At 41.8% G+C, this 12,867-nt stretch overlaps 1 protein-coding gene across 13 annotated transcripts in view; it reads left to right on the top strand.

Moving 5' to 3' along the window:
- Positions 1–12,867, top strand: part of STXBP4 (syntaxin binding protein 4) — a 139,762-nt gene that overhangs the window by 103,309 nt on the left and 23,586 nt on the right. For 11 of the 13 annotated variants that reach the window (XM_073311655.1, XM_073311659.1, XM_073311653.1 and 8 more), the window contains one exon: positions 5,602–5,659. In XM_073311655.1, the coding sequence (XP_073167756.1) occupies positions 5,602–5,659 (58 nt within the window). Of the gene's footprint in view, positions 1–5,601; positions 5,660–6,738; positions 7,481–12,867 lie in introns of those variants that run through there. The other 2 variants (XR_012154917.2, XM_073311651.2) reach the window with 2 other exon arrangements.

Here is a 12,867-nt window from a genome sequence, read left to right as displayed (position 1 = left end):
CTGCAACTTCTATGAATAGAAAAAGGGACCAAAATAATTTCTCAACCATCCTTTGACATGTGTGGCAAATTGCTGGCATGATTATGATGGGTCCTGTGTTTCTTCTTCTTGGGGGGTGGGGGTTCAGGGCGCAGTTTCCTGCCCCTGAACTAGGGATCAACTGCTAGGACCACGCAATGGGACCTCTCCCCTAGGCAGACCAGCACGGCCTCCAAAACCACCCAATGGGATCTTGTCCCCAGAAGGTTTCATACTACATCAAAGCCTCACCCCCCCCTCCCCCGACAGAACTCACCCACAGAAGGACCAGCATCTCTCCGGAAACTCCCAAGCAAGATCGCATCCCTAAAACAGCTAGTACCTCTGCCTCCAAAACTGTCCTTTCTAAAAGGACAAGTACTTCAAGGTCCGGCCAAATGGAGTACTCAACACAGTGAGGAAAATAGGCAACAGGCTAATCCTACAGCAATTTTCCAGCCTTAGCCTGTGGTGCTTGAGCAACAAGAGGAGCAGCTGTCCACGGTGAGGGCCACCACACCATGGCAAGCCACTTGGATAGAGGAGTTGGCGAGGACAGCCTTCTTCGATGACTTTGACCTCCTTGTAGACAGATGCACTAAAGACCTGTCTGCAGAAATCATATCTGGGAGGAAGGGAACTCAGGAGAATGCACCGACTGCTCACAGAACTCCTGCGTGGAGACATCACCACCACCACCACAGGAGAGAATCCAGGAGAAGGAACATCAGTCGCCGCTACAACCCAGCAGCAGCTTTTAGGATCCAGACGCTCTACCGGTCAAACCGCCCTAAGGCTACAAGAGAGATCCTCGGTGGGCTCTCATCTTACTGTGCAATCCCATCCGAGAGACTGTTCTCGTACTTCACGGGTGTGTTTTGACTATGTAGCTCAGAACAACATTCCTAATCCTCAATTACAATTACTGAGGGACAATCTCCACTCATTGATTATTTTGCTTTCCACAACCAACTCTCTGTACGTCTCTTCATGAGTGATGTACCCGAATATTTGGATTCTAATATCTAAACCATATTGTTAATTTTATTCACCTAAATTTGGGTTATTGCTCTTTATGTACTCTATGTCTTTTAAAAACAAACTCTGTATTTGTGGATAATCTAAGCACTATACCCAGATGTACAGACAAGCTTTTCTCAACCTATGTTTTACATAATTTTTTTAACATTAGCTTTAATAAAAATTTTAAATCTCTCCTTGGTCTAATTTCCGATATGTCCTCTATCGAAACGATTCTCCTACAAAGAGGGGTTCACTAAATCATAAAAAAGGTCTTTTCCAACTGTAGGTACCATTATGTTACTGTACTTATATTTGAAAACTTCAAATATATGTAACAAACAATCAGCACAGTTCTGCATTTTGTTTGCTGCAAAGAAATTCATCTTTGAACTGCTGTATGTAGTTTTATTTTTTTGAAAGAGGGAATTTGCAGCCACCCACAACCAAGATGTATTATTTATGCAATTCCACAAATGAATATAGTACTTTACAAAGCAAATAGGAAATGCATAAGAACTGTAAGACTCAGTGAGTTTATTCTATGTAGGCCAGATCATCTAGGTTGCAGAACACACTCCTGAGTGTTACCGAGCACCTTCAACTCCCATTTACAATCGGAAGTGGAAGTACTTAGCGATTTTCCGGACAGACATAAATCGGGCAACAGTTCTGACCCAAGAGGGTATGGAGATAGCACTGATAAGTAGATACGCTTATGAATGATTACATGGAACAAGTGGGTTTGAAGGAGGTGAAAGTTATATCCAGGGGCAATGGGTGCAAAGAAAACAACTAACAAGACATGGGAGCTCCTTGCTACATGATGGAGCAATGAGAAAAGGAAGCACAAAACTGAGGGCTAGTCAACACTAGAAAATTGGGTTGGCATAATTACATTCCTTGGGAGAATGAAAAATCTACATCCCGAGTGGCGTAGTTAAGCCGACCTAAGTACTCATGTAGGCAGCACCAGGTCGACAGAAGAAATCGTCCATCACCCTAGCTACCACATCTCAGGGAGGTAGATTACCTATGCTGATTGGAGAACCCTTCCCGTCAGTGTGGGTAGTGTCTACACTGAAGTGCAGCTGCACCAGAGCTGTTGTACCATTTTAAGTGTAGACAAAGCCCTAAGAGTGGAGAAAAAGGATAAAGGGGGCAGTAACAACAGAGGAATCAGAGGAGTTTAAGGCGCTAAAAGGTGAAATGAAATGAAACCAGCAGTGCTGGATTAAGAGGAGCTTTAACTTGATGCAGTAGAAGTCAGGAAGCCAAATTAAAATAGATTGCTATAGCAATAGCAAATGTCTCAAAAGCTTCTTTTACAAGAGACATGCAGTCATAAATAATAATTAATGCTCTAGTGCTCCCTTGTCAGGAATTTTCTTCGTGAAAACTTTGTGGTTTCTTTTAAATTTTGAATAAGTCACCTGCTTATAATTTTTATTTACAAGAGTGAAATGAAACCGCTTGGCCAAACCCCCAGTGTATCAACCAAATCCAGTTCTTGGACTTTGCAATGAAAAATATCATTGTTATAAATGGCATTAAGACAGTAAGGTGGGTGGAGAGGCTCTGCAAATTTGTGAAGTTCAATTTCTCTTCAATTTGCTTCATATGCTTGGCTGACCAGTGATCCTAAGAATTTCTGAACATTCTGTCATGAAGGCAACTGCTTGTATCTAATCAGATACTTTACTGACAGTGGAGAGGTTGTCACTGACAAATGAAAAGGTTGACATAGAGGGCTTTAAAAAGTGTGAAAGTAAATCAATCACTGAAGTTTCATCAGTGATTGTGCAGAAATTTTTTATCTGATGTTCGAGCAGGCATGTGGTGACATGCTTGCAGGAACGATGAAGGGTCACAGAAAGCAGAAGTACATGTGGGATGAAATCCTGGACTCACTGATTTCAATGTGGCCAAGATTTTTCCCGTCGTATTACAAGGGCTCCATCTTTTCTGATTTTGTCTACATCACACTAGTCCCAGAGAAAGATTGTGTCTGTCAGAAACTTAGTCTGATTTCAGAAAATGATTCTGCATATAAAAACAATAGTATAACTACAGTTTTAAGGGACTATATAGAGAGGTTGGAATTTCATCCTTATTCCTCCTCGCAAGCTATAATATGTGTAATAAACTATTCTCAAAGAAAATTTGGAAGATTAATATATACAGATGATCACAGAAGGACTGAATCTACTCCCTCTCACAATAGGTGAATGCCAGGGTAAATTCACTGGCAACACATTAATAACTTAATACATCCTTCTCTCTCCCCCCCACACCCTTTGTGGGAGTCAGATGCTGGAGGCTGTCATACATCAGTAGCCCTATATTGGGTTGGTTTTGTTTTTCTCCAAGGATAGTATGTGAAATTGTTTTTAGGTGTGGATTGTGAGGATTTATAGTAGATACAATGGACATGAGTAGTGCCATGTACAATGCCAAATCTCAGAGATATTGCTAGTTAGAGCTGGTTGGAAAATTCCTTCAGAACGTTTCTTTAGTTAAAGCTCTCCTAAATAGCACTGAGGCCCCTGGGGTTGTTCAGCATATGCCAACTCAGGACTTCTCTTCACCAGTTGTGTAGTTTCTGCCCAGCCAGTGGCACACCTTGCTGCTTTTCAGTTGTGTTCTGTCAGTTGCATTTGGGCCTCTGATATGTCCAAAAAATCGTTTCCACCTGTAGTCTCAGTACACCCTTTGAAAGCAGTGCCTCTGCAGGTGCAAAGAACTCTGTTCCTGTCTGAGAACTAAAGGCTAGAGCTGGTTGACAATTTTTTGGTAGGAAAATTCTGATTTGTCAAAACCAGAACTTTTAATGGAAACTTTTATTGTTTTTGTCAGGAAAGTTTCTCGGGTCCAGCATGACATTTCTGCAAAAGAGCGAGCACGTGCACCCTCACCTGGGGTATGGGAGACACAGGTTCAAGCCTCTGATCTGCCTGATTCAGAGCATGGACTTGAACCTGTGTCTCCCGTATCCCAGGTGAGTGCCCAAAACACCAGGCAGTAGAGTCTTTCTCTCCGTCCACCCCTCACAGAATAATTTATTTATGCAAAGTGGATCAGTTCCAACCGGAGAGGTTGGGAGGCTTCCCATCCCAGATAGCTAAGCAGAAACACTGGAAGCCTTTGGAATGAAGGAATGGCAAAGCTAGAGATCCAGTTGGGTTGCTGTCCTGGGTGGGCTCATGGGAGAGAGGAAGCTGGATATGTTAGGGGAAGGGTTTCTAATGCCTGTGCTCTTGGGGCCTGCCTTGGTATGGAGAATTTCTCAGAGACTGTATGCTGTGTGCAATCCAGCAAGCTCACAGATGGTTCTGATGAGCTGCTTTTTGAGATACAGTGGGGATTGAACAAAACAATGTAACTCCAAGCTCACTAAGATTTCCAGATGCCTTCCAAATCAAAGCACACACAGAACAATATACATGCATGTCTCTATGCCTCTGGTCTCCAAAGGGTTGTTTCTCAGGTCCTTACACTTTGATTTATCTAGGTTATAACAAACTACTGCTCAAACGCAGGCTCACTGTTGCATACTGACTTTTGCTGCTTTCTCCAGCATTTTTCACCGTCTGCTAAGAGCATGATCCTGGCTTTAATCCACATAATCTACTGCTATGGCATTTTTTTCTTAACTTTTCCTTTTTCCACTGAATTTTCAAAGAGGAAAAAAAAGTGTAGCATAGCACAGGTAAAAGTCAAGTTGAAAGGCTTTCCTGAAACATATCACCCAATACCACCACATCATCAACAGTCTTTCACACAGAGTCACATTCAAAATAAAACCCAGTGTGTATAGCCAAGGTTCTGTCTCAGAAAGTCGTGCTTCTAATAATTACCTGTGGAGAAAAGAGCAGGTAGCTTAGTTATTATATATAAACAACTCCATCTTCTCAGAAGTTTTCTTTCACTGTGTTAAGTGCTATGGCATTAAGTCCGTGAATCCCATTGACTTTAGTAGAAGTCACACATCTGAAAACCCCATGTAGCACTTTGTCAATTGTGCTTAGCATGGAAACATCTATACGTTTTCTCTGAAGCTAGCTCTTAGTGTCTCAGAAAGGTTTGCGAGTAAATTTCCAAGGAGTTACACCCAGGGTTGTAAAGGCCAGAGAAAGCCTGATTCTGCTCAGCTTCACGCCTGGTGGAGTCATTTACACCTGTGCAAAGTAGGTGTAAAACACTAGCAAATCAGAGTGGTTGTTTTTACACCTTCTTTGTGTAGGTATTGATAACACAAAGTTCAAGACTGTTAAGAATCAGACCCTAAAATTCTACCAGACTGTCAGTTTACTAGCAAATAAGACTAATAATGAGTAAGGTTTTGGCTAACAGGTCATACTTTTGTGACATAGTTTAAAACCATTAAGCTTAATTGGACATAAGTAGTATTGTTATTTATTATTAAAAAGTAACAGGCTTTTGAAAGTAATATTTGTATGCCCTGGTTGAAGACTATAGTATTCTAATCATTACCATACCAACTGTATTTTCATGGTGTCTTCTGAGCTTTAAGAGTAATTTTATTTCTTTGTTTCACCTTAGGCTTACCTTATGGATGGGAAGAAGCTTACACAGCAGATGGAATCAAGTACTTTATCAAGTGAGTACCGGCACCAAAGCTATGTAAGTGGTTTCTATCACATATGGAGGATGATGGGGAGAGATTCAAATAATCAGAGGGGGTAAAAAAGCTCTAAATTTTCTAGGAGGAACACTAAATCAGTAACATGAAAAGAAACTTCATCTCTCTTTATATACAGCTTGTTAGTGACATCATTTATCGATTTTCTTAGGGACAAACTTATATAATGAGACCGGGCTTTTCAAAGAATTTAAGGGAATTAGGTACCCAAATCCTACTGAAATTCATTGGGAGTCAGGTGACCAACTCCCAACCTCATATTGTCTTGATCAGTGTTTGATCCTTTCAATGTTGCCAATAGGGATGGGAAAATCCCATCCCCTAAAAAGTTCACAGGCCCGAACATTCAAATGCTAAAATGAAAAAATCAACTTTAAAGCTGGTTGGGAGCCTCAGTGCTGGAGAAACATCAGACAGTACTCAGTGATTTGGGGGATGTAACTCTGGCTCCGACCCTAGGAGCTCTTTCCATAGTAATACACAAACCTTAGGGCTCTCTAGATGCACTGACACCTTTGTTGAATCTGGGATATGGCACCTGTGCCCCATGCATTACTTAAGCAAAACCCCAGAATCCTTTGTAATGTCTGCAATTTTTCCTGGGCAGCCAGATAGACAACTCCGGATACAGCTTGGTGTCTGTGCATCATTTTATTCTATTCTGTGCAGATAGTATCTGAGCACCTCCCAGTAATGCATTTTTTTCATCTCTTTTCATGGCTTCCTCTTTCATGTTTCTATTCTTTTTTTCCCTCTCCCTCTTTCCTCCCTTTTTGCTCCTTTTGTCTTCCTTTATCATTTTGTCCTCTGTCATCTATGCACATTGGTGCCCATCGCCATTTCTATAGAGTCAGAATGCTTTGCACATGCAGAAAGCAAAGGAAAATGAATAGGATGCTCATCAGTTTCTTTCTGCAATCTCTTCTGCGTGTAAAGGCTTTGACTCACTGTGTCAGTGACCTTCTGTGTCAAGAACTGGCTGTGAAGGAGTACTGGCTAGCTTGGTACAAAACTAATCAGTTTTTCTTTGTACCCAGACAAGTGTTAAAGAGCCTGGATGTTGACAGACACTGACTAAACCCAGTCAACTTCCATCTGCAATCTTTTCACCCAGAAAATGGCACAAGGAAAAGAACTAACATGTTAGTTTCTCTTTGTAACTAGTCCCAGTAGAATGTCCTTTACCATGTGATTACCTTCAGACTACATCTAAAAGCATCCCTTGTGTGTCAGAAAGTGATGTTCTTGTTTTGAAAATGGACTTTGTAGGCAGCTTTGTATCTGGAATTAAGTTGTTCTGCTATTGTAATGGATTGAAGGAGCAGAGTGGAAGGCATTTCATCATAATTGTAAAGTAAGCAAGAAACTCCCAAGTTTCCTGCCATTGGTTTAAAAGAGAAGTTATTACTTTACACTAAAGATATTAATCATAGGCTGACTAACTTAAAATCACTGAGTTCTGACAAGTCAAATTTTCACTGCCTTTAGGTTAGCCTACCCTTACTCAGTGAACATTGCCATTGAAATTGGGCCGGTTACCAAGATGTTTTCTCATATTCTTTATGCATTTCAGTGCTTGTCAATGCAAATATTTTAGCCATACTAAAAACTGCTGTCTGTATGTACCTGGAGTATTTTAAGCCAAAGATAAAGAAATAATCTGATACAATTTCTGGGTTTTTTTTTAAAGAAAAATACATATATGACGTTCTGCTCTGTATATAGCAGGGATGGGCAAACTTTTTGGCTCAAGGGCCACATCTGGGAAGAGAAATTGTATGGGAGGTCATGAATGCTCACAGAATTGGGGTTGGGATGTGGGGAGGGGGTGAAGGCTCGGATGGGGGTGCAGGCTCTGGGGTGGGGCTGAGGATGATGAGTTTGGGGTGTAGGAGGGTGCTCTGGGTTGGGACTGAGGGGTTTGGAGGGCGGGAGGGGGATCAGGGCTGGGGCAGAGGGTTGGGGTGTGGGGAGAGGCTCAGGGGTGCAGGCTCTGGGCAGCGCTTACCTCAAGCGGCTCCCAGAAGCAGTGGCATGTCCCTGCTCCAGCTCTTATGTGGAGGCGTGGCCAGGAGACTCTGCACGCTGCCCCATCCACAGGCATGGCCCCTGCAGCTCCCATTGACTGTGGTTTCTGGCCAATGGGACCTGCAGGGGCGGTGCTTGGGACGGGAGCAGAGCAGAGCCCCCTGGCTGCCCCTACGCCTAGGAGCCGGGGGAGGAACATGCCGCTGCTTCTGGGAACCGTGTGGAGCGGCCCCTGACCCTGCTTCCCGGCTGGAGCGCCGGAGCAGGGCAAACCCCAGACCCACTCCCCAGCGGGAGCTTGAGAGCCAGATTAAAACGGCTGGCGGGCCGGATGCGGCCTGTGGGCCATAGTTTGCCCACCCCTAATATATAGTGTAACCATTGTCTCAAAGGCCAAGGGTCTTGTCCTCTCCATCGTATTAGTGTTACCAAAGATGAGAGGAGATTGAAAAAAATGTGTTCTGGGTGATTACTGGTTAGTTAAATCTATTAATTATGTTAGTCAATAATGCATCATCACTTCAGCTTGTGCAGTATAGTGTAGATGTTATAATAGCAAACAAACTTATTATGACACCAAAAATAAGAGTAAGGAAAAATCTGTATGGCCAAATTGCCACCTGCAGTTGAATGAATTTTCAGACAACCCTCCCAAGATTAGAGGAGAGGTGACATTGAGATGTTACAATAAAGCACTGTATAAATTACAATGACAAGCTCTACAAAGTTTTAAAAGTAGTCCCCCTCGGCGGGGGGTGGGGGGGAGACGAGAAAATGCAAAGCACTAAAATCCAGCTCTTCTTGTCATTTGCTCTTGAGGATTTTCTTAATTAAAGGATTTCCTTAATGATTTTTTTTTCAGAAAGACTAAAAGAAAAAGGTGGTGCAGTATTTTTAGCGAGTGAAGGGAAGGTGATAATATCTTTAAACTTAAGGCAAAAGCATCCAGTATGATACATATACAGTTGCACAGATAAAGAATCACAAAATACCTTCTAGATCTAGGATACCAACATAATTATAAACCATATGAGCCTGAGCCAAAGCCCATCGATGTTAATGGAAAGATTTCCACGGATGTTAAAGTGGGCTTTGGATCAGGACCCCCCTATCTTGTTGTTTGTACCCTAATATATAAAGGTCTCCTTTTTGCTGTGAAAGATCGTGTTAAGGCTGATTATTTAATACCTACCTGCCTGCCAGCAGGGGTTTGTGAGTTTGATTTATGTTTTCAGAGTGGAAGACACTAGCAAGCAAAGTTAGCATTATTATGAAACAGTTGAGTTAATGTTATGCCGAGTCTGAATCAGAACCGAGCATCCAAATACCCCTGCACTTTTTAAGACCTCAGATCCAATTTTGTGTGCAAACTTTGCACCCTCAGGCACATCTCTAGTACCTATTTATTTAGTTAATATCAGGTATCCCTTACAACTTTATTTTCATTATTCTCTACAATGCTGTAAAGTCAAAGAGCAGGGAACGGTCACGTGTTAGATATGCCCTGTGGAGAGCAACGTGTAATATGCTGCTTGTGTCTATGAATATTTTATTGTTGACCTACCTGAATTAAGGTCTGATCCTGCTTCTGTTGAATTTAATAGCCAGAGTTTCATTGATTTTAATGGGAGCAACATTGGCCCACAAAAGTAAAAACTCAGTTTTATCTGTTCGCTACCTGCACGAAGTGAGATGCTGATGCATGTAATTTGGGTTTAAGGTAAAGAAACCTTAGGGTGAGTGAAGGTTCCTAGGTATCAGAGCAAGATATAGTGCCTCCAAATTCCCTTGCCTAGAAGAGTCTCCATGTAATCAGTTAAGTTGGGTCTCAGGCTCCTGTGTGTTGCTGCAGTGGCACAAAGGAGCCTTATCACAGGCCAGGATCCAGTTCACCATCTTTTATACTTGAGTGGTCTTGAAAATTGAATTGTTACTTCTGAGAGAATTCAAATAGGCAGTGAAATTACCATAAAGCTGCTTGATGTCCTGAGAGTAGCTAGACATATATCTTTCATTTAAATCATTCCTATTCATCCACATTTCAGTTCTGTACCTGTTATTTTATAGAAAAGGCAAATTACTCTTAATCCTGACCCAAATGAGAAGATACTGTATATCTGCAAAGTGCTAAGTACTCTGGTCCTGATCCAGCAGAGCACTTAAGCATGTAGTTAATGTTAAGCCCATGAGTAGGCCCATTGTATAATGGACTTATTCATGTGCCTAAAGTTAAGTACATACTTAAGTGCTCTGCTGAGTCAGGATCAAGACCAGTATTCTTACTATATTCATCATACTGGGATAGAATCCATATATTTACGGTGCAGAATCTGATGTGCATAGTGACCCCACCTGTGCAACCTTTATTCATGGTAATTACCACATACTCATTCTCCACACCCACTGACAACTAGTATGAATAAATGTTCCCCAATCTGAGTTAGAGTTGCACAATTCAGATCAGAAAAGGAGTACTTGTGGCACCTTAGAGACTAACCAATTTATTTGAGCATGAGCTTTCGTGAGCTACAGCTCACTTCATCGGATGGCATCCGATTGTTTTAGCTCAGTTCGCTGATCCTACTGGAAAAATCCAGGAAAAACAGTTTGTCTGTGTGTGTGTGTGTGTGTGTGTGTGTGTGTGTGTGAGAGAGAGAGAGAGAGACTTTGTCAGGAAGTGATTTAAGCTATCATATTATTCTTCCATCAGGTGGTGAAACACAGCTGTGTTAATATTAAGGGCTCATTCACACAGCAACCTTATCTTGCCTCTTACCAGTCAGGAGAACAGCCAGCTAAATGTGGGGTTGATGCCCATTCAGTACGTTGTTAAGTTAATAACCGGTGAATCTTAATCATGTGTTGCTTCTGCTAGCTGCCTAATCTGGCAAATTGTTCAATTCCTATGCGTGCGTAGGTACACATTATTTTGCTTGTGGAGAGGACTTCCACAAAGGCACATAAGAGATGAAGAGGGTGGTGAGTGAGGCCTCTGCAGTGGGGTGAAATTGATTTTCCCCTGAACCATTGTGGAAGTTGTATGTAAAGTAGTGTATTTAAGTTTCTGTGCCAGCCAGCAAAAACAGGAACATTTTTTACTTACTACTACATTGTCTTTAACTCAACACTGGTGCCTGCAGCTAGATATATTAGAGCTGACACAGTATTCTCACAATGATTCAGAACATCCCATATATGCTGCAGCACTCAAGTTCTGCTTGAGCCATTGTGTTTAATATGCTGATTATTTTCAGACTGATGTAGGTTACTGCAGGCGATGTATACCAAGGAATGTTTTGAAGCAGTAACTTAGGAAATACAAACAAGTAGTGTTTTCCAATACAATTTTACATACTCTGCAGCTTCAGCAAATAAAACCGATAAAGTAAGACTCATTTTGTGGAGCTGTACGTAAATTGCATTTTACGTGAAACATTGAAAAGAGGATATTGCCACTTTTGGCCTATAAAAGAGTTGGTTGGTTTGATCAGTCGGTCAGGCTGAAGTGCTTTTTACCTTGCAATAAGTTAGGTTCTGTGTAAATCTGAGGTCCCTGCTCCACTTGCTACAGTGTTGTTACCATGCATTTATACCAGTGTGACTGAAAGCCGAACCAGGACCTCAAGAAATGACTACAGTTGTAGCAGTTGGCATAATCCATGGTTGCTTAAATATCTATAATAGCAACAAAATAACTGGTCTCACACAGTAGAAGAAATGTCACATTTCACTGTTCATCTGATTTCATTTCATTTGGGTTCTGTGACCACTAGAAAGTCACAAATGCAGTTTTCTGCTGCCTCGATGAAATGTTGGATCTGCTGAATATGCTTGAGAGGATTCTATTGAGAGCTGCACTTTGAAGCTAAACTTTTGCTGACGTGGCAATAAAGTGCAGATCAGTAGAGAATGAACTTCCCGTGGCAGGAGTTCAGCAGAGAAAAAGCCTCAGATGTTCAGCTGCTTTCCATACCATCCTCACCTGTTGAGTCCTCAAATTTGGGCTGGAAATCTCACAAGAACAGGGTTTCTCATGAGGTTTTCACACTTCCAGTCTTTATCTAGAAATGCAACAATAGCAGCTGTTTCTTAGTACGGTCCTTAGCCAGGATGCTAGGGCCTCTGGATCTCTGTCATCACAAACCCTGTGGCATATCCCAGACTCCATTGTCCACATCAGCCTTTGCAAGATTAGCATAGAGACACCCTCCTTGATATGCAAAGGGAAAGAGTGCAAAGTTCCCCTGCATGACCACTGTCTGAAACCTCTCACTCTCTAGAGCTCCCCCCACCCCTGGGATTAAAGTGGTGCAAAGTTTCTTGCTCCAGATGTAATAGTATTTTGTTTCTTGTTGACAAATTCAGACTTTGCTTACACCTTTGCCTCCAAGGAGTTTGCACAGAGTGCAAGCCTGTCCAAAACTGGCTCTTTGTAGGACAGCTTTATAAGAGAAAGGTGAAGCCCTTTGTGTAAAGTCAATCGAAAGTTAACTATTCACAGCAAGAAGCAAGTGCCACAGAAGTCCCCTATCTCTAACTAAGTGTGGTACAAATTTCCAGAAGAGTTTACATAAAGTTAATAGGCATCCTTTTCTGGAAGGAACATACCCTGAGGTGCTTCTAATCAGCTGATCCTGTTCAGGAGGATTTAATCTAATTGTTGTACGTTTAAATAGGGATTATGCCTGGTATTTACAGCACTAGCACTAATTCTGTAGCCCTCTTGTACTGTTTGGCTGTGAATTTCAATCCTTTCTTTCTCTTTGGTATTTAGAACAGCCAAAGTCCTGAGGTACTCAGAGCTATTTTACCACTGTCCCTCTCCGGTGGGTACAACCCAGCATTGAAACATGTCTTGGTTGTCATGACAGTTGTAATTCCCCAAATGTTGCCACATGTAAACTCACCTTAAATTTGAATTCCGTCATCTTCTTAACATGTGGTTAAGCTTCAGAGTGAACAGAAACTGCAATGACTGTTTGAATTAATTAATATTTTACAGTTTGCTAAAGAGAATTCTTTTTTTAATTAATAAGCTGCTTCACATGCATGGTACTTTATTGGGCTATCAGGTAATTGGGGCTGTTAATTCTATCTCTTGTAAATCTCATGCAATAAACATACTCCAGGACAGAAGC

Source organism: Lepidochelys kempii, chromosome 14 (assembly GCF_965140285.1).
Source record: "Lepidochelys kempii isolate rLepKem1 chromosome 14, rLepKem1.hap1, whole genome shotgun sequence".
NCBI lineage: Eukaryota > Metazoa > Chordata > Testudines > Cheloniidae > Lepidochelys > Lepidochelys kempii.
Note: the sequence above shows the minus strand (reverse complement) of the source record. Positions and strands in the feature narration are given on the sequence as shown.